Raw genomic sequence first — 23,713 nt, 5'->3', positions numbered from 1 at the left:
TGCTTTACCAGCAACATCACCGACGGTGCAGTTAGCTTTATCACGAATGACATTGATGGCTTTCAGTCCTAATTGTTTTGCAATCGGGATCGCTTTGGAGCCACCTTTCTGAAAAGACCATGAACAACATCACCGATTCCATCTCCATAATTAACTTTATATACTGGTAATCGTGAATGTATCACCCTGACCATTACGGGTCCACGTTGGACATTTTATATAATCATGTTATTTTTTTTTCACCGATCTAATTGTGTCGTCGTCGTCAATAATCTCATCGATAAGTGCCCGAGAAACGTGTCTGTCCATGACACCACCTGTGAATAAATGCGGACAAATCGCAGCTGATAGACTGGTGATTTCGTTTCGTATTCTCGGCTTGTCTTCCACCAGTTCGAATTTCTAGCCAATCAACTTCAACGAAGACGTTATGGGGACAAGGTTTATAGAGAATCTCCGACGGTTTAGGGATTACATTACTACCTTGTATTTTACGACCACGATGTTCAGGCACATCACCGATTAGACCCTGTCCGATTTTTTCTTCAGGTGACGAGTCGTGATGCGAATCTGGTTGTGGTTCCAGAGCGCGCTGCTAGAGCGCCTTTGACGCAGCTTTTCTTTTCTCCTTCCTTGTTTCAGATATACTAGTTACACCTGATTTTCTCTTTTCTGATGCTTCTTTATAAAAACTTACGCTTCATTTTTTCACGTTGTTTTCCTCTTTTCTGTTCTACTCTTGCAGCATGTTCCTCTACTACTTAGTTAAAGATTTCAAAATTATTTATATCTTCCTTAGTTTCCACGTTTTGAGTATTACTAGCAACGCGATATACATCTTTAACCCAATCGGCAGTTTCTAGTCTACAAATATATTTGGGTTTTACATATTGATCTGTACGACTCCATCCAAAAGCAACAAGTTTTTGTTTTAACCCTGATCGCGGCAACATCTTCCTCAGTAAATTTATACATTATGTTAGTTCTAACATACGGAGTTGACTCGGCTGGTGGTGGTTGAACTTTGGTTGCCGGAGTGTCGATCGAGCTGATTGAAGACGACCATCAATATCAGCAGGTAATGTCTCAAGAGCTTTCTGTGTTGCCTCGGTTGCTGTACAACGTTTTTGGTTTGCTTGAACAACTGCTTTAAAGAAATTGTTCTGTACCTTGTGTAAATTCCACTTGAGCTTTCTGATGCTGTTGTAGCTGCTGTTTGACATACTCACGGACGGGGAGATATCTCTTAATTGCCTCGCGTCAATGTCGAGCTAGCTTATCTGTATGAAGTTTCCATAGACTGAGCAGAATCACTCAATATTATTATTATTAGTAGTAGTAGTATTGTCATTATTATTGTCATTATTATTATTATTATTATTATTATTATTAAAAGAACGATTTTATTACACATCTATGATAAGTTAGCTAATTTATAACTGTTTGCTACCCTCGTGGACACCTACAGTGGGGCGGTCCTCATGACGCCACCGTCGCGGAAGGCTAGGATTGGCGTTTTTAATACAAGATCTCAAACAATTTTTAAGGCCTCAAAAAGGTCGGTTACCCCCTCCGCTGCTTTATTATTATTAGTATTAGTATTATTATTATTGTTATTATTATTATTATTATTGGTTATTATTATTATTATTATTATTATTTATTATTATTGGTTGCTTGTCATTATTATTATTATTATTATTATTATTATTATTATTATTATTATTATCGTTGTTGTTGTTATTATTATTATTATTATTATTATTATTATTATTCAAGTATATGTTCATGTTGATCGATATGTGGAAGGCACCTGATTTGTATTGGTTTTTTAACAATAAAGAAATAATAATTACAATAAAATGATGCACAGGCATAAAACATTTGATGGTCTTTCCTCAAGACAGATCTAAGGCATATTCTTATCCGCTACAGCATCAACAGTATATTGGTGTTTATTACCCAGTGCTTTCTCGCCATTACAAAAATGAGGGCACTTCCAGTTTGGGTCGCAAACCGTTGAGGAGTATTTTATTTTTATCTGAAATGTTTATGCATTTTACGATTGTGTAACCAAGGAGGAGATGACACGGGGCATTTAAGGCTTTTATTCTTTGTTCATAAATATAAGCTGCACCGAGGATTAGTTGGAGAACAACGCTTTAAGTTAGTTGGGACATTGGAGGGGTCCATAGAAGGGAATATTGTTTACAACGCATTCATTTGTGACTGGTATTTTCAGCGGAAACTATTTCGAAGAAATGGATGATATATTTACAAAAGTCCGGGAAGGCAATGCCTTTCATGTTAGAGTATGGCTTGATAATACAGAAAACGATCTGAACCAGGGGTAAGTTTTGTTTTGTGGTAATTTTTCCTTATATTAGATGCATTGGAATGCCATTTTAAGTTTTAACACCGTTGTTATGATCATTGAACAAAGTATGAAGTATTAATCTTGAAGAAAACTAAATTATTGATTTATTCTTCCTTTCACTGACAATTAGACACAAAGTATGATTTCACCATTCCACAGATTTGTGTGGGAGGTTGCATAGCCCACCCTTTCTTAATGGTTATTGCTTTCATCCTTCTAGTCTATTCAGATGTGTTTTATTCACTAGCAGTAGAGTTTCTAAAATGCAGAGGTCATAAGCACCTGAAAGCATACACATTGTTGAACTTTTCAGTTTATCTGCTGATTGTACGGGTAGATGTTAGTAATACCTGTTAATTTTCCCTTGTGATCCTCTAACTTGTGCTGAACCCCTGCCAGACTTTACAGTCCAGAAATAGCTGCTTGCAGTAACTGCAGAGGCTACTTATGGGGAATTTTATTTTCTCCTTTTTTTTTCTTCTCATTAATTCATGGGTGTGGTAAATAAGCTTTGTGCATAGGACTAGCTGGCATGAAAGTATATCTATTTTTACCCAACGTTATGTTTACACATGTATATTTGTGATTTATGACAGCATTTATTTTCGTACAAAATGCCAAAAATAAAACTTCACTTAAAGCAACCTTATTTATATTTGACACAGGTGTTATTACCATATCAGGAATAAAATTATTGTTTGATAGCTTCAGTTGCATTAAAACAGTCAGATTTTCATTTGAAATCATAATATATCATGAGAATCTTCCCTCGCCATCATTGAGGTTTCTGTGTATGCCAGTGTATCATGAAAGATGGAAGTAAATGGGAAAGTCCCACCCTCTTCTGACACCCAAAAATCTGAACTGCTATGAAGAATTTCTGTGCTTGTGTTATAGCAAATAAACATTAATTTAACTTTTGTCAAACATATATTACATTGTGGTAAATAGCGTTCCGATTATCAATTATTTGACCTCTCTGGTGGCTTAGTGGTTAGGGCTTCTGCCTCAGATGCGTGAGGTTGTGGTTTTTGACCCCAGCCGAGTCATACCAAAGACTTTAAAAAATTGTACTTACATCTGCCTCGCTAGGTGCTCAGCATGAAGAGGTTAGTATTAGGACTGGTTGGCCAGGTGTGAGGATAATGCGACTGGGTGGGACATGATGCTACATGTCTGTGGCATGATGCCCCCCTGCTAGACATCACTATAAATTGCCACACTGCAGACATCGTAGTGATATGACAGAAAAACTGTTAAAGCTACATTAGAAATCCAAATTACACGCACAGACACACACAGATTATCGATTGTAAAACTCTGTAAAGGTAGACAACATTTTAGTTGCATACAAAACACAAAGTTAATAAAACTCCTTTGCAAATGGTAAGCTCAGTAGGGTTTCCAATTCAAAAGTTGACCAGAATTATTTATTCCCTTCACAACTAGCAAATATAAAATCATACCATATTTTGCAGATGCATACTTTCATAATTATGAACATATAGTCATGAATACAAGATTAAACTATTAAATTATTGACTTAATAAATTTAAACACATTTTAATAATTTCTTTCAGTTTAATTTATAGATACATTACATATGAATGAAAGTATTTTGGAGGATTGCAACAGTATTTCAGTTACATAAGCTTGATCAGCCATAAAAAGTGGCTTTTATTTAACAAAGTTGAAATTCTGCCCGATTCCCATCACTAGAAGTGAAGCTTGACTTCACTTTGGGAATTTATGAAAACTAAAGATCAAGTTAGCCTAGGGTGTTGATTACCTTCAGTCAGATTAGTGATGATGTGATGCTGTTGACATCACAACCAGAAAATACGAAATCAGATAAGAAATAAAGTAAATTAAGTGAGTATTAGTAGAAGAAAATATTTCTCTCTCAGTTCAGTAACTGAATTATAAAAGCATAGTTTATATGATAGTCTTGATGTGTTGTTAATATACACATCAGATTGGCTGCATAAAAAAATGGTTCTCTCCCATAAGACAGGGGAGGCAATTCTGGTATATCTGCTATAGTATATTCACTCCTGTGTGATTGTTTTTATAGATGCCGGTTGTAAAATTTGTACCCTTGTGTAAACTTTATTATATATTTTTGTATTTTATATCTTTTTGTTCATTTGGATTATGAAAAGCGGACAGCATATACAAATTATACCTTTTATGAAACTATTACAACTTTGACATACTGCTATTGTTGTAATAGAAGGCAATAACAAAATTGATATCATAATGCAATGTACATTGCACATTAATGCAAGATGGACCAGTTACAGTTCATCAGAATGAAATCCCATTAGAACCAAAGAAACACCAAAAAAAGATGTAATATTCATCCAACCAGTAAGATACTAACATGTATTTTCCTTTGATGTAATTTAAATCTTGTATTCCCCCCCCCCCTCCCAATTTATGGATTTATGGATGTCAAATAAAACATTTCAATAAATGTTAAAATGTTTAGTTTCAGGTATATTTATAAAATGTAGAACATTTTAATCCAGCTTGGACTGGTATCACACCAGCTTTGAACTGTTGTTCATCATTTTTTTTCTTCGTATTATTAGATTTTCTTGAGTAGTACAATTTATTATCCTGTGTGATTTCAAAATGCTGCTATTTGCCATGTGATTTTTAAATTATTCAGGGGAATAATCAGATAACAAACCTCCAATGCATAGTTTATGAAACCAGTCATTTAGGAACAAATCACTGTCCTTTGGGAATGAAATCTCCAACTGGTATGAAACAACTTGAATATGAAAACTCCTGCTACCAGTGAAATATGAGAACCAGTTACGATATGCGTTACATATTTCATGTCAAGTTATTATCACAGTCAAAAAGAGTCAGTGTATGCATTCAAGATGATAATATGGTATTGATAAATATCCCATGCTGCTCTATTATTCAGTGGCAAATAATTCTGCTGTACATGAAACTTATACACAGCTGTCCCAATAACCCATGACCAGATAATTTGCAAACCTGCTTATAATGCGAGGGTGGGAATGGATCCATTTTTGTTCTCAAGAAAATACCAAAAGAATTCAGCCTTATTCATTGACTGAAGAATATCTTGATCAAAATTGCTAAATGAAAACCTGACATTGCTTGTTTTATTGTAAAACACAATTAGCGTCTGGCTCATGTTGTTATTGTTGTAGGGCTTAATGCCATTTTTCAGCACAAGATAGGCTGTACATGGCACCCAGTATAAATAGTGGAGGAAGAACCCAGGAAACCCTGGAAAGAACCACCAACCCACTAGAAGCTACTGGCAAGCTTTCTCACATACCCAAATTGGCCGAACCCGAGACTCAAACCCTAGCAGAGGTGAGATGGCAATGATCCGTAACAGTGGGTGCTTTAGACCACTCAGTCACTCAGCCCCCCCCCCCCCCCCCCAATTAGTGTCTGGAATTTGAATCTACTTCATGAAATTCTCAACTTTGATAAGAATTTCTGTATTTTGTTACATTTTTTTTTATGCATAAATTCTCAGTAACAATATTTGATAAACTTTCAGTTATTGAAAATGGCTCTCATTCCAATTGGTGACAACACTGTAATGATTAGTTTTGTCAAGTGAAATTTGTCTTTTAGTTGTCTATTTTAATTTGGTTCCAGTGCGATCATTGTCAGTGTTACAGACCCTTTTGTATTGAAACATGAAAACTGTAATTCTAATGTCACAGATGTGTCAGCATGTGTTTCTGTTGATAAACTAAAAGCCATACTTAAAGAGTGCACCAGCTATTTCAGCTCCAAATTTTACTTAATCAGTTTAAATGTATGTTGATGCAAGCGATGTATGGGTTGGTGGTGTATTGATTCAAGAAGAAACAAATTTTGTGGATCATCCAGTGTGCTATTTTTCTATGTAACAAAAGCATCAAGCTCCAGGGAAATTATTCCAGCTCTTTCCCTGACAAAATGAAAAACGAAAATCAGAGATTTTTTAAATGAAGTTTGGTGTTGCAGGAATACAGCATTGATGTTCAGCACATCAGAGGAATAGAAAATCTGATTTCAGATGTGACTTTCATGTGTATTGAAGTACATGTACTATATTGCTCATTTGTTTGGTATTGTTTCATTCAGAAAGACAGCTACCATTTTAATTTTAGTTATTATAGTATCATATGTATATCTGACTAATATGCTTTACTGCATCCATCTTACTTAGAATGATTGCAGTTTAACTGCACTGCAGCATATGGAAGACCTTTATGCCAAGGCAGTGGAAGAAAAGCTCCTTAAATTCAAAAACAGACCACATCAGCCAATAGTCTTTTTACATTTAAATGAATTTTTTTATTTCATTGTTTTTGATTTTGGTTAAAGTGTTTCATTATCATTTCACATTCCTAGATTTTAGTCCCATCTGGCAGTAATTCATCATTATGAAGCTAAGACAGTGCTTGCCTACGAGTTAAAGGTCACAGGTTTTCATTCAAGTTTTTCATTTACTTATATTTCTTAAGTGTCTTTATAGAGATTTCTCATACTTAGAAGTGATTATTATGAAATTAAGACAATTTATTTTGTGACTTGTTTACTCAACCACTCTGATGTTTAGGTAAAGGTCATATTCATAGAAAAGTGACATTACTGTGTTTGTCAGTTTTTTTCTTGTAATAGAAAAATTGTGTTACAGCTTCATTCAGTTGTTTCCTAAACCCAGAGAATGTACTAAAGAAAAGAAATCATTTTGAGACATGTACTGCTTAACCTTTGGGGCGAAGGTCGAATGACAATGCATTGATCAGGGGCTCAGTATGCTCTTATGGCCTTCTTGTCGATGTTTATTTATGCCACAGAGTGGTAATGGACAAGTTGCTAAGGTGGTAAGTGTCAAGACAATCTTGATATTTTTACACAGATTTTAGCTTCTTCTCTCCCTTGTCTTCATTTAGAGTGGGGAAGTTTCTCTAGCCATAAAATGCCAGTGTTCCTAAATTCCTTGTATCTTTATGATCATCGTAGGGGAAGACAGGTACATAAAATGTAACCCCCTAACAGCTTGAGCAAGGTGCAACACTGTGCATGGCATCCTATAATTGAGATGTGTGTGGTTACTGAATTTTTGTTACTAGGCAAGCTTTGACTCGTATGTGATTTTTAACACATCTGTGAGTGAGGTGTCAAATATTCATCCTATAATGTTGGAGTTGAAAGTGTGAGGCAGCTTGATGCACATATATTAAATAGTGTTTATTCTGTGGGGGAGGGGGGCTAGTCCCTATTTGATTTTTTCACGCCAGTTAGGATGTCCCCCCCCTTTTTTTTTTAAAAAAAGTATTGTTACCTAAGGGTGTTACAGTTTATTATTGTAAAATTAGTATAAAAAAATTTAATTTATTATTTTTTTCCCTGTAATTTTTTCATTTTATTACAAATTCAGAAATATAGTTCATCTCTTGGCTGTCATAGACTGTCTCTTCTAGGTCTTCATCATAATTTAGTTGATAGTAACTTTTACCATTCTTCTCTTGTTCATCCTTTTTCCTTTTCTTTTTCCTCTCTCCACTGTCTTCCTTCTTCGATCTCTCCCTAAGTTTGTCTTGTTTTTCTTTTGTCTTCAGGTTCCGTCTCACTTTTTATTTTCTCTGCTGTTGTTGTAGTTCTTGACCTTTAATTTGTTAAAATTCTTGTTTTTCTATTCCTTGACTTTCTTGTTGCTGTTGTTGTATATGGTGTTGTTGTTACCCATTTTGTTCTGATGACTTCTCTTTTGCTTTTATAGTCTTTTGATGTTTTTGTCTATGTTGTTGCTGTTGTTGTACTTTTTCCTTTTTTGGGTTCATTAGCTGTTTTAGTTTCTGTTGTTCTTCCTTTTTTCCATTTGGTTGGGGAAGATTCTTTTATTCTATTTATTGTCATACTTTTATTTAAAAAAAAGTTTTGTACAGTTACTGGACCTTAGCTTCATTTTGCAATGTCATGTGGATTGGCAGAAGGTACTTCTGCAGAGTCTTTAGCATGTATATATATTCTTTTTAAAAAAAAGTTTGTCATTACTTCAGCTATTGCTGAGAGGAGGGAAAGAGGGGAACTTGGACTGAAAATGGGCAATTTCTGAAAGCACACTTTTTGTGATAAGGATTTGATACTGGTGTGATTCAATTATGAATTCTTTCTTTTGAGAAATAGAAATGGACAAAAACAACACGTTAATTTGTTGTACATCAGATGAACAGAAAAATAAGTGCATACATCTTGTAATGTTACTAAGTGGTTTGAGTTTACCTTCTTAGTAGGAATCTAGGATAGGCTCAGTTTGCAGATTGTTAAATTTCCTTGTTGGCTTCACAGCAGGAAGTGGCTTACATTCTCCACATACCTTTGTCAAATAGTACAGCTTAAAAATTGTAGGGTTGTGGTTTTTCATTAATCATTTTTATTAGGCCAGAGTGCTTGAAGTATTTTCCTTCTAAAGTTATGTCCCGAGACACTGCTACACAAAACCACACAGTTTAACAGAATGATGTAAATGTCTTTACTACAGACCCAGGGACAATTTTCACTAAATCCACAGGCTAGCTTCACACTTTTATTTTGTGTTTTGAGGCAATTGAGTGTTCAAATTGTTATATATATATATATTCTTTTGTCCCATGTTTAGGCTCAAATAAACATTAACACAAGAAAGATTGTAAAACAACAAGCTTTGAAATAAATATAATTTATTTTCCAAAAATAAAATTTTTTGAAGTCGTAATAACAAAATGTTCTACTAATTTCAAGTTCAAATTCCAATGAAGAATCCAAGATGGAAGACGATGATGTATGTTGTAATCTGTAGTATTGAAATCTACAGTTCCTTGTAGAAATGAGAATTATCACTTGTTTTGGAAATTTGAATAAATTTTTATAAAAATTATCCTTGATCAACAATTTCACATGATCACACATATTTTCTAGAAAAAAAGAATTAATCCTTATGAATCCAAATAATTCTAAATAACTCCAAATAGCACAACATACAACTTTCAGTGTAACAGCCCAACTTCTACTGAGAAAATCTCTCCAAAACAAAGGTTATATCGTCTTCTAAAATGTAAAAAAAAAAGGGGTCATGTGATCATGTTCTAGAAGCTCGTAGAAATTAGGTCCTTGGTAAAATACATGTACACCCAGTGTGGCCCTGATGAAAACCAATCATTTTACTCTAAGAAATAAAATTACAAAATTGTTTACATCTTAAACACATAGTCCCATCATGACCTCGACAACAACCAATCATTTTAAAATAAAAATAGAACTTATTTATGTGGTTGCTACTAATTTTGAATCAAGATCAGGATCTAGATCAACACCTGTGTTTATAAAATGAACAGTCAAGGTCCAACTATTTTCTGGAAAAAGTATCATCTCCAGTGAATAAATTTACATTAATGAAAAATAAAAATAAAATAAATTCATGAAATAATACATTGTTATACACGGGAAAGTTCATCTGCAATAAAATCATCTTTTCCCTTGATGTGCCTGATGTAAAGATTATATTCCTGTAACAACAAACTCTACCCTAGTAGTCTTTGATTTTTATTTTTCATCTTGCTGATGAAAGTAAGGGGGTTGTGGTCACTAAATAGAATAATCGAAGAAGAGCTGAACTTAGGTAAACTTCAAAATGTTGTAATGCCAATATCAAAGCCAAACATTCCTTCTCACTTGTTGAATACTTTCTTTGGTGCTTATTTAATTTCTTTGAAAAATAGCACACTGGATGATCAATGCCAATTTCATCTTCTTGAATCAAAACGGCTCCAACCCCAACATCACTTGCATCAACAGACATTTAAATGATTGCCTGAAATTTGGAGCTGTAAGAATTGGCGCACTGTTAAGTATAACTTTCAAGTTGTCAAAAAGCCTCCTGACATTTTTCAGTCGAAAGGAACTTGATTTTCTTACTCAATAAATTTGTCAAGGGTTCAGCAGTTGTAGAAAAATTGGCACAAAATTTTCAATAGTATCCAGCCATACCCAAAAATCACATCAGTTGCTTTTTATTAACAGGCACAGGAAATTCAGAGATAGCCTTGACCTTAGCATCTATAGATTTAACTTGTCCATGTCCCACGATGTGTCCTGGAAAAGTTACACTAGCACGGCAGAACTCACTTTTAGATAAATTAATTGTCAAACATGCATCAGTGAGTCTGTCAAAGAATTTCCGAATTGTTGCTAAATGTTCTTTGCAGGTGTCATTGTAGATGATGACATCGTCGATGTAAGCATCACAATTGTCTAGACCAGAGGTAATAATATTCGTGAGACATTGAAATGTACTTGGCGACCCTTTCATCCCAAATGGCATTACTTTATATTGGTAAAGTCCATCTGGAGTCACGAATGCCAAAGTTTCCTTTGCCCTTTCCATTAGTGGAATTTGCCAAAATGCTTTCAAAAGGTCAAATTTGGTGACATACTGGTACTTGGCATTCTCGATCTTATCAATACAGTCATCGATTCTTGGTAATGGAAATGTACCTGTTTTTGTCACACTATTCACCTTCCTGTAATCAGTACACATACAGAAAGTTTTATCTGGTTTTGGAACAAGTATGTTGTTGTAGAGTTTAATGCCATTTTTCAGCACAAGATAGGCTATACATGGCAGCCAGTATAAATGGTGGAGTTAGAACCAGGGAAAACCCAGGAAGAACCACTGACCCACAAGAAGCTACTGGCAAGCTTTCTCACATACCCACATTGGCCGAGCCCAAGAGTCTAACCCACACAGAGAGAGGTGAGATGGCAATGATCCGTAAGGGTGAGCGCTTTAGACCACCCTGCCACTCGGGGCCCCTGGAACAAGTATGCATGGTGATCTCCAGACACTTTTACTGGGCTCTATAAAATCATTCACCAGCAAATATTGAATTTATTTTTTCAAGTAATCCTGTTTGAGAGGGTTCATCCTGTACTGGTGTTGTTTGACAGGTTTAGAATTTACAATTTCAACATCATGGAAACTTTTGTTCTTGTACGAACATCTGGAAATAAGTGCTCATGTTCAAATAATAACTGTCTATTTCTTTCTTGCTCTTGCAAATGTGAAAGTTTCTGGTCCAGATCTTTCATAATTTCTGAATTCCAAAGATTTGTTACTCCAATATCAGTAGAATCCGATGATATTCCATCACATAAATCTTCACTGAGTAGGTCAGGTACAATTAAATTAATTGCATGTTTATCCTGGCTGCCTCTTTCAATATACTCTTTTAGCATGTTTATGTGAGTTTTTATGATGAAATTTAAATCATTTATTTTCCTGTTAACTGTGTAGGGACCATAATACTTGGCCTGAAAATTATTTTGTGTTATTGGCAAGAGAGCTAGGACTCTATCACCAGGCTGAAAGCTCCTTTCCTTCGAGTTTTTATCATATCTTGACTTCATTTTGGATCGAGTAGAGTGCAGATTTGCTCTTGTGACCTCACAAACATTGACAACTTATACTTAAAATTTGAAGCGTAATCAAGAAGATTAATTTCTGAATCATTATTACAAAGAAGTTTCTCTTTCAGTAACTTCAATGGTCCATGCACAGTGTGTCCAAAAACCAGTTCAAAGGGACTGAAACCTAAAGATTCTTGAACTGATTCCCTAACAGCAAACAATAGTAAATGAATGCCTTCATCGCAAACAATATGATCGATCATATTTTTCTAAGTCTGATGGAATCTTTCTAATGCCCCTTGGCTCTCATGGTGATAGGCCGAAGATTTTAATTGTTGAATGCTTAATTCAATATAACTTGCTGGAAAACCTTTTTGATGCACACATAATGGTCAGCAGGTATTGGTTACCTGACTTAGTCTTAGGTAAGGGACCAACACAATTTATCATAATTCTACTAACTGGTTTGTCAAAGGCAGGAGTAGGTTGTAGATGAGCCTTAGGTATTTTCTGATTGGGTTTTCCTACCATTTCATGTCTGATTGGGTTTTCCTACCATTTCATACGTATGACAAGATCTACAGTATTTACCAACATCAGTTTTGATTTTTGGCCAATAGAAGTGAGTTAAGATCTTGTGATAAGTTTTATTAATCCCTAAATGACCAGCCAATGGAGTTTCATGGGCCAGACTAAGTATTTCCTGTCTGTAAGGTTATGGAACTACAGTTTAATAGCTCACTGACCATTTGTCATTAGCAGGTACCTTGGGAGGTCTCCATTTTCTCATAAGAATTCCATTTTTAATGAAATAACAGACAGGAACTAAAGTAGCTTCAGTTTAACTAATGGTCTTTTGAAACAAACATGAAATTTCAGGATCTTTTTCCTGTTTGACAACAAGTGATTGTCATTTATCACCCTGATTAGAATAAAGAGAATGAGTCATTAAAAGGGGATCACTATGATCAATACCTTCTGACTGATCCAAAGGAGGAGTGAAAGTGACCTCATCAAAAGTCTGACCAATACACATGTCAGCTAAAGGAATAACTTCCTTATCAACATCATTCTCGAGAGCTTTCTTTGCCATAGGTCTGGTAACTGCACAAGCTGGAAATAAATCAGGAAATTCTTTTTCAGTTGGATCTGATCCAAGCAAGGCTTGTCAGTTACAAGTGGATTAACCACAACCTTGTCTCCAGTTAGATCATTGCCTAGTAATAAATGAATGCCCTCAGTGGGTAAAACAGACTGTTCTGACTGTCACAGGGCCTGAGACTAAGTCTGATGACAAATTTACACAATGGAGAGGAACATTAATAAAGCCGCACTCTACTCCCTGAATAAGAACACTCTCATTAGAAGAAGACTTCTCAGAAAAGACAAAGTACCTGAAAATAAAAGACTCTGAGAAGCTCCTGTGTCCCTTAAAATTTTTATAGGGATAGGATCGGCCGGATCACCCAAGAGTTATATAGAACCCTTTGATATGAATGGTTCATAATTCTCCATAATAAAATCAGACTGAGGTTTGTGTGTGTGTGTGTGTGATTTGGATTTTTAAAATTTTTTCAGTCATTACGCTATGTTGTCTGCAGTGTGACAATTTATAGTGATATCTAGCACTAGGGCATCAAACCGCAGACATGTAGCATAATGTCCCACCCAGTCACATTATCCTGACACCAGGCTGACCCGTCCCAACACTAACCTCTTAATCCTGAGTGCCAAGCGAGGCAGCTGTTAGTACCATTTTTGTAAGTCTTTGGTATGACTTGGCCTGGGGTTCGGACCCACGACCTCCCGCATCTGAGGTGGACGTTCTAAGACTGGGGTTTATGAGACCCAACAAATGTATTGCTTTCAGTACATGACTTTGACCTTGACCTCTTAGAAATAAGAGCATTTGGAAGAGGTCTGTCTTGATTCTGATGCCTATTTTTCAATTTGTAGTAATCAGAAATAACGTGTCTATTTCTTGCAATAAGTACATGTAGGAAGAGACAAGGGTCTTGAATCAAGCTTCTCTGAATTTTGAGTTTTGTAAGGGCTAATATTAGGTGAAATACTTTTCTGCCAGAAGACTGTTGAGTAGAAGTCTTATTTATAAAATGAACTTTATGAGTTAAAGAATACTCATCAGCAGCTTGAGCAGCATTTAACAAGGTTTCAATCTGATGCTTGTCAAGATAGGACTTAATATCACTATGGACACAGTTTTTGAAATCTTCAAGTAAAACAAGTTGTTTGAGACTTTCATAATCTTGTTCAACTTTCTTGGCTAAGAACCATCTATCAAATAACTGCTATTTTTCTCTAACAAATTCGACATGAGTTTGTCCAGCTTCTTTTCTATAGTTTCTGAATTTTGCCGATAAGCTTCAGGGACTAACTCATAACCCATTAGGATGCATTCTTTAACCACATCATAGTTACCACTTTGGTGAACTGACAGTGAATTGTAAATATCACTAGCCTTACCAATGAGTACACATTGTAATAACTGAGTCCAATGCACCCTCTGCCATTTCAAATTTTCCGCAACTTTTTCAAAACGATTAAAGTATTTGTCTGTTTCTTTTTCTCTGAAACGGGGCACTCATATAATATTCTTTGCAAGATCAAAACTTAATTTTGGATTTAATGTATGAATGTGCTTTTAACTTGCCAGTTCCATTTCTTTTATTCTAAATTGATATTCTCTCTCCTTCTCTTGTTCTTCCTTATCTATTTGCATTTGTTCTTTTTGTAATTGCATTTTTTCTTTTTCTCTTTCTTCTGCTTGTAAATGCATTTGTTTTTTTTGTAACTGTATTTGTCTTTCTTTCTCTCTTTCTGCCTTATCTAACTGCATTTGCATCTGTTTTTCTTTCTCTCTTTCCTGTCTGTCTCTCTCTCTCCTCTTTCTCATATTGTAGCTGCATTTGTTTTTCTTGTAATTGCATTTGCCTTTCTTTCTCTTTTTCTTCTTTCTGAAGTTCCAACTTCCCCAACTCCAATGCCATCTTGTAATTTGATTCTAATTCCTTCACTTTTATGTCAGAGTCTGATACAGACTTCAAAAACTTGGGGAATTCAAATTTCAAATAACAAAGTTTTCTGAAATATTCTATCCAAAATTCAAAATTATCCTTAGGACAAGCTCCCCAATTTTTATGTCACTTGTTTAGGCTCAAATAAACAGCAACACAAGAAAGATGGGCACTTGTTTCACAGAAAATAACTTATGGACAGGAGCTTTTGGACTGGTTCACTCAGGGACACTTGTTTCACAGAAAATAACTTATGGACAGGAGCTTTTGGACTGGTTCACTCAGGGACACTTGTTTGACAGAAAATAACTTATGGACAGGAGCTTTTGGACTAGTTCACTCAGGGACACTTGTTTGACAGAAAGTCACTTATGGACAGGAGCTTTTGAACTGGTTCACTCAGGGGCATTGTTTCACAGAAAATCACTGTTAATGACAGGAGCTTTTGGACTGTTTCACTCACAGGCACTTGTTCGACAGAAAACATCTGTTATGGACAGCAGATTTTGGACTAGTTCACTCAGGGACACTTGTTTCACAGATAATAACTTATGGACAGGAGCTTTTGAACTGGTCAACTCAGGGGCACTTGTTTGACAGAAAATAACTGTGTAACGTTCTGCTATGAGGTGGGGTGGGATGCTTCCAATATTTTATTTAAATTACTATGGAACTCCCACCCAGGCTCGTTTTTGTAGGAAGTGAAATTAGTGATAGAGGTAAAGCTCCGAGCCCCCAGTCAGCAATACCGACAATTAAATTATTAAGACCACAAAGGTGAAATTCAAAAGAATAATAATTTAATACAATTTAAACGATATTAATTTCTCAACCAATCTTCTTCCTCTCGACCATGTAACAACCTATTTCATGACATGATTATAGTGTGAGATGACTTTCCCCTGTATTTGGTTTCTACTCATCTGTGTTCAACTCTGCCAATTCCTTTCCTTCTTCCGGCGTTCTCCGTACTACGATTCTTCCTATACTCTTCCCCTTCTTGTCTCCTTTTCTCCTCCTTCTGTCTCTCTCTCTCTCTAGCAACTAGGCTTGTTCTCTGCCTACTGCCTTGTTCTATCCTGTCTCCCCTCTCAGAGACTCGGGACTTAACTACCTGGTAGTTTTATCCCCAAAAGCTTCCTGCGAAAAACACAAGGATGTTAGTATGTTTCGTTAGCCATCTTGCCTCACACTAAATCAACAATTATTCATCAGATAAAGGCTATCTACTTCTTCGGTCACGCATTCTTAATCTCATTATTCTGAACAATATCACAACAGACGCATTTCTGTACATTACACTCCCACAAGAGTACACAAATATTCAAATATCCATATTATTCAATTTTACACACTGCAACCATTTCCAAAATTACAATTCAATTCAACAGTTGCAAAATCTAGAATATCATATGAATAAATACACTAGTTTACTACGAAGTAACCAAATAGCGAATTACAATATTAATTCTGACTACGAGCTAGCAATCTACATAATCATAGCTCATTTCTCAAGTATGCATGTAAATTAAACAATACAAAGGTAATTCTACATACTAACGATTCTAGTAAGTAAATATACATACTGCACATAATTACAATTACAATGTCATAACATTCAGCAGCAATCGAGCAAATAACTCACTGACGTTTATGAAGCTTTCTGTCCTTAGAATGTACTAAGGGTTTTCCCGCCAGTTCGTGAGTGGCTTCCTTGGAGTAGATTGCTGCTTGACCAGTACGATGGCTTACAATCACTAATTCATTCCCAGCCCAGATGACTGTTAAATTCTGGTTCAATTTGATGGCCCCAATGTCTACATGTTGAGTTTTGACAACCAACGAAGTGGGGCTCTTGTACAAACATGAATCACTATGATAGCTGCTGGGTCTACAAATACAAATGGCTGCTAACCCATTCCTTTGTTCCTGACTTACGTAATCGCGGGCAGGCAAATGTGACAACCCGTTATGGACATTAGTTTTTGGACTAGTTCACTCAGGGACACTTATTGACAGGAGCTTTTGGACCAGTTTCTGGCAGAATTTGAAGGAAAAGAAATCTAGGTTGGAAGGGAAAAAAATTAAGTGGGAGCTAACAAAATTAGTATAGTGCATTAAGCCATTCTATTACAAAATTCCAATGAAAGGTGCTTTTTTATTGGCTAAAATGATATTCATATTTCACTGTCGTTGTGTCATAACATTTTGTTATTGTTGAACAGTTGAAACAGCATTTTCACTTTGTTGAACAAGTAGGAGAGTAATTACAGTATAGACCTTTGGGGAATATACAATTTTATGAACTAGTAAACATGATTTTGACTGACAAAAAGGTCACTATTTGTTTTACTGGTGAATAAAACTTCATATTCTTCAAAGGTCAGTAATTGTATAATAATTTGTAGTTATACATTTATATGCATGTACTGTATATAACACATCAAGGTGTTTTTGAAGTACATTTTTAAAAAAACTGAACTTTACCTATTAGATACAGATTTTTTTATGTAGTTTTTGCATTTATAGGGATATGTTAGACAAAATCATTGGAAGCTGTGTAGTGTTTATATTAAAATCTCGGTCATAATGACCTACATTTTTCTTTTCTTTTTTTTGTTTACTTACCTTGAAAACCTTTATCATTAGTGCTGGTTTTATGAGTTAGGTCCAGCCTTTTTAATCATATAAAAAAATTTCACTTGACATGTCAAAATGAAGTTGACTGTTAGATTCAAATGTTAAATTCCAATAAAGTTAAATGATCTCATTGAAGTTCTGGTAACATAATTATAATTTATTTTCTGGAAATGCAAACCATACATTTACTGTATTCATGGTTATATATTTTGTTAATATATTGCATGTATGTGGAATTGTAATGCTAAAATCATTATTTAATCTGTTTTAGTGATGACCACAGGTTCAGCTTACTTCACTGGGCGGCACTGGAGGGTAAGGGCAACATTGTGGACATGCTGATCCAGCGTGGAGCCCGAATTAATGCTACCAATATGGGGGATGACACAGCGCTCCATCTGGCTGCTGCTCATGGGCATGGAGATATAGTCCTCATGGTCTGTAATAATTGCTGTCAGATGAAAGAGGCATTGCATGTATCATGTGACCAAAATGACGTAGTAGCCTAACATTTAATTTGAATGTTAAGTAGCACCTAGTCCACTCAGACAGAGATACCAACCATTCAGAATTATAACAAATTTTTAGCTAACATTTTGCATGCTAAATCATATTGCTGAAATTATGGGTAATCAGATTTGTGTGTGATGCATTTTTAAATGGGAATTTTCTATGTGGACACAGGTTGGGAAAAAAATACTTCATCATCAGTATGATTTACTGGTACATTAAAACGTCATAATTTCTCATGGAAAAAATTTGTAATGTCATATCAAGAAACCATTCAATTGGACTGTGTTTAGTTCCATAGATGAGAAATGTAAGATGAAGATAATTTGTGCTGAAAAATAATATTCATGATGTATTGTTTTGACCCAAGTTGTTTGTGGCGTTCAGGGTTTTGGAATTGGAGGAATGGGTTCACCATTTATCATTGGACCTTGACCTTAGTGTCATTGGACCTTGATTGTTTCTGTGTAGAGGTATTATAGGCTCACATGAAAATACAATATGGGTTGTTTACAATCCTCAGATATGTAATAGAGGATTTCTGTCAATCATGTTTAGGGGTTGGCATATCTGCCAGAGAATAAAATGATTGGAATACGTGCTTCATATGTGCCAGAGTTCTTTTCAGAAGGGATAGCTTGTGAACTTGATGGTCTGTTATGATTTATTTTTGACAAGCTTTTTGAAGAAAAAAAAAAACCAATTTGATGCTTAAATAATTCTTTACCACAGCCAATTCCATAACATTTGCACCTATCCAAAATCTTAGAAAAAACGCTTTGTGCATGTTATGGCAAAATCTCTTAACATTGCCAAGCATGCTTTTTCATCTCCTACTGCATTCATTTTCATGGTATCACCTGTATGATGAGACTAATAGATTTATCATATGCATTGCTTTGGGACAGGGAAAACTCACTCTGCATTTGAAATGAAGTTTTTTCAATTTCAGATTTCACTCGCTTGTGATTTTAATCTGACACCATTGCATATAATTACTTTTGTCTTATTTCTAACCAGGAAAGAATGTTGAAGACAATGTGGCAGATTATAGATGTGGATCTAGCCATAAGACTACAAGTCTTTTCCGTTTTTGGTGCCCTTCGTGATATAACAATGATTCTGGATATAACATAGTTGCACCATGAAACATGTCTACTTTGAACTTAAGATATAAATGTCTACTTGCCATATATGAGCTGAAACATTTATAAAACTGTTTCATTAAGTTTGGCACTGCTCCGGTGGCCTAGTGGTTAGAACGCCCACCTCTGAAACAGAAGGTCATGGGTTCAAAACCCTGGCCGAGTCATACCAAAGACTTACAAAAATGGTACTAACAGCTGCCTCGCTTGGCGTCAGCATTAAGAGGTTAGTGTTAGGACTGGTCAGCCTGGTGTCAGGATAATATGACTATAAAATGCCACACTGCAGACATCGTAGCGACATAACTGAAAAATTGTTAAAGCTACGTTAAAAGTCCTGATCACACACACACATTAAGTTTGGCATTTCTAGAACTTATACTTTACTGCTGTGTCTGATAAGCCACTTGTGTATTTTAGGGTCCGTTGTGATCCATGAAGACCTTTTAATTCTATAGGCATCCTATGAACCTTGATAAGGGCTTAAATTGTCATATAATCCAGGAATTCTGTCAGGAAAACATTCAAAATGAAAACTGCTGCAAGAAAAGATATTGCAGTCTTAAATGAGGCATTTGTGATTTTCGGCTAACCATGGGTTTTGCCTGGATGTTGTCTTTTTTTGTGTGAATATACATGCCCAGATGCAGATTTGGCAAGACAGAGTTCCAAGCATCATGCCTTAGAAATCAAGAACATAAAGAATGCCATTTGGTTCATTGCAAATTATGTCTTAAGACATTTAGTGTGATGTGTAGGATTGAAAGTGTTTATAAATCTCACAAAAAAGGTGCTAAAATATTTAATGTGGAGAAATTTGTATCTCACCTTAAAAAATCCTTAAAAATGGATTAGAATAGCATGCTTAAAACTTACTTTTTTATGTTCTTTGAAGACTAATCATTCTAGATTTAAAATACACAACTCAACAAAAGCAAATTATTTTTCAGCTGCTGGATAAGAATGTATCCTAAAATTGAAATCCATCATCCCATAAGAATGTATCCCTAAAATGAAATCCATCATCCCATAAGAATGTATCCCTAAAATGAAATCCATCATCCCATAAGAATGTATCCCTAAAATGAAATCCATCATCCCATAAGAATGTATCCCTAAAAATGAAATCCATCATCCCATAAGAATGTATCCCTAAAAATTAAATCCATCATCCCATAAGAATGTATCCCTAAAAATGAAATCCATCATCCCATAAGAATGTATCCCTAAAGTGAAATCCATCATCCCATAAGAATGTATCCCTAAAATGAAATCCATCATCCCATAAGAATGTATCCCTAAAATGAAATCCATCATCCCATAAGAATGGATCCCTAAAATGAAATCCATCATCCCATAAGAATGTATCCCTAAAAATGAAATCCATCATCCCATAAGAATGTATCCCTAAAATGAAATCCATCATCCCATAAGAATGTATCCCTAAAATGAAATCCATCATCCCATAAGAATGTATCCTTAAAATGAAATCCATCATCCCATAAGAATTTATCCTTAAAATGAAATCCATCATCCAATAACAATGTATCCTTAAAATGAAATCCATCATCCCATAAGAATGTATCCCTAAAATGAAATCCATCATCCCATAAGAATGTATCCCTGAAATGAAATCCATCATCCCGTAAGAATGTACCCCTAAAATGAAATCCATCATCTCATAAGCATGTATCCCTAAAATGAAATCCATCATCCCATCAGAATGTATCCCTGAAATGAAATCCATCATCTCATAAGAATGTATCCCTAAAATGAAATCCATCATCCCATTAAGCTTTGACTATGTATGCAAATTGTTCACAAAAGTCAAATTCATAGCATGTGTTTTGATTTTGTGCATTTCACTTAACAGTGCAAATTATGGTGCCATCATTAACAACGGAAGTTTGGTAATTGATCCTAATTAATCTGATAACTAATTAAATGAAAAAATTATGTGGTATCACACTTTATTCACTTGACCACAGTAACAAACTATAAAGCGGTATACCACACAAAAGAATACGGCAAAAATTATTTAAAGAAATTAGTTTGCACGCTTTTTGGTTTAAGGTTCTCTTTTTTTTGCTCGCTACCCAAATGCTCCAACAGTCACAAACAGGAAACTACAAATTTTACATTTCTATCGCAGTAAGTATAAGAATTAGATCAGTTTATTATGATTACGTTATTGACACATACTATCCATACAACTACTTTTTCTATGATGATAAGAATAGTTTTTATATTTTTCCCTTACAAGAATGAACAAATAATTGAATACATGTGGATATATCCAAGCAGAATGCCGTACATTTGTTGGGAATTAATATCTCTGAGCATGGGCATCTAAGATTTGAAAATTTTCCGCCTTATTATTAATTTCAACGATACACTGAGGTTCAATTAATTAGGAACAATTACCAAACTTACGACTTATGATACCGTAATTGGAGCTGTTAAATACAATGAGCCGAGTGTCAGATGGCTTCGTTTGATGGGAACACTCCTTTTCCAAGCTGAAACTAACACTATCTTCTGATGCTAATATTTTATAACAGTGTTTACAATAGCCACTGCTTTGATCATGCAGAACATTCGCTGAAGTTAAGTCTTTGTTAGGGAGAGGCCATTTAATTGTAGGAGGGGACAAAGACACGTGTTTTGAAACGTGTTTCTAGCTCTGACTGTCTTATATAAAGGACACTGTGCCATTCCTTTTCTTGCTTTAAATAGTTCACGTCAGCTATACTATAACATCTCGTATTTCAAAACAAGGCACAATTCCCTCATTATAAGACAGGCAGAATGTGGCATTTGATAGAAAGTGTTCAGCCACCAGAAGAAAAGCAAAAGTTGAATGAGAATGATGAGGAATAATTCTTATGATAGGGAAAAGCATAATGGAAAATTTCAGAAGAAATGGACAAAAGACGGAATGGCTGAATTATGACGAGGAAAGGAACGTTATGTGGTGTAACTGGTGTACGCAATTTGCAAAAACAAACACCCAGAAAACATCCAGTTTTGTTGTTCAAACTTTAAAATTGAATCGGTAAATGTACATGAAAGCTGTTTGACAATGTTTTATGAACAGGACTAGTAAAGATTTGGCAGGACTAGTAAATTTCTCAATATACTAGTCCTTCTGGCTACAAGGAAATTTGTGTTAAATTTGAGCCCTGAGCATCCTTTGTGATGTTTATTCCTGGCTGAAAGAGGGTCATATGCTTGGTGTACTCTGACATCACACTAGATCAGAGTAGCCTCACGTAGATTACTGCTCAGAAGTCTCAAGCCATCTCTATGAGCCTGGCTCTCAAATGCAACATTTAGATCCAAGATATTATAGAAGCTGTTGGCTGGCATGCAGAGTCAACCTTCTCTAGGTTTATCTCAGAAATTTTGCATTGCACAGACAAACTTGGATCTGCTGAGCTAGTGGCAGCAGCATAGATGGCCACCAGACCCAAATGAGCCTTTTAGCTTTGCTGGATTCATCAGTGAAACTTTTTGTAGGTGAGAAGATTTCAACTTTATCTTCTCAACCATAAAAAAGTCCCAAATCAAAAAATCCCAGGCTGTGTTGCTTGTGTCATTATGAGAATGGGTTATCATTCAAAAGGGGAATCCAACCAGTCATCCCCCGAAGTATACCGTATGTAAAGGTCAGATGGTCAGCATCCCCTCCTCCTATTACTTATTTGCCTAACATAACGTGATTGGGGAATGTATTCAAAGCAAAATATTAAGTAAATTATGTTTCTCTGAGAATAATTACCCAATCACATAACTTAAAACCCTCCCAACCACCTGGCCATGTGAGCATCTGCATTTATGTCTCGCTAAGCAAAATTGGCGACACCTTGTGGTATCAAGGGAAGATAATAGGCAATAGTTACTGCCCTTTGTCTATCTAAAAATAGGATAATATGTTTTTTTGGTCTTTAGGAGGGCTGGATTTGCAAGGTAGTAGGCTAATATTCCTAACATAATATGACTGGGTAAGTGTTCTTGCAGAAAACATAATTTACCTAAAATTTTGCTTTTTCGTGTTTTTTGTTGCTTTTGGTGGTTTTTTTTGGTCTTATCTGTTGATATATTACTCATTTCATTTTATATGGATGTTCTTTCAGTACATGTACATCCAACATGCAAACTAATACTGCAGCTGTTTAGATGTTTTTACAAACATCTGCACATTGCAACTTGAAATGCATCTAATTAAGCTTTTATGTGGCCAGATTTATTTTGAATTCCATTTTCAGTAAAATGTTATGGAAAGCATGAAAGAGCGGATTTGTAATAAAAACGAAATGTGGGAATGCCTGTTCTCCATTGTCGATGTGTCCATGAGGGGAATAATGTTTTCAGAGTCAGCTAATAAGTTGTATGAATACAGCTCATCTTTATGGCCTAGACAGGATCCAGCAAGATATCAAACTCATTCTTTCTGCTGACAGTATGTAGCTGGTTTTTTTTGGGTTGTGATGAGGTTTACAATTTCCCAAACCAGAACAAACCAGAAATCCATGATATAATTGAAACAGATATTCATTATCTGT

General features: G+C 35.3%; 1 protein-coding gene across 2 annotated transcripts in view; it reads left to right on the top strand.

Moving 5' to 3' along the window:
• Positions 1–1,980: 1,980 nt before the first annotated feature.
• Positions 1,981–23,713, top strand: part of LOC149797390 (scaffold protein ILK-like) — an 87,383-nt gene continuing 65,650 nt past the window's right edge. For both annotated transcript variants that reach the window (XM_089962166.1, XM_089962165.1), the window contains exons 1-2: positions 1,981–2,350; positions 17,765–17,930. In XM_089962166.1, the coding sequence (XP_089818292.1) occupies positions 2,262–2,350; positions 17,765–17,930 (255 nt within the window). In that variant the 5' untranslated portion in view covers positions 1,981–2,261. The remainder of the gene's footprint in view (positions 2,351–17,764; positions 17,931–23,713) is intronic.

The sequence above is a fragment of the Sinohyriopsis cumingii genome, chromosome 6 (assembly GCF_028554795.1).
Source record: "Sinohyriopsis cumingii isolate HCF-2022 chromosome 6, ASM2855479v2, whole genome shotgun sequence".
NCBI lineage: Eukaryota > Metazoa > Mollusca > Bivalvia > Unionida > Unionidae > Sinohyriopsis > Sinohyriopsis cumingii.
Note: the sequence above shows the minus strand (reverse complement) of the source record. Positions and strands in the feature narration are given on the sequence as shown.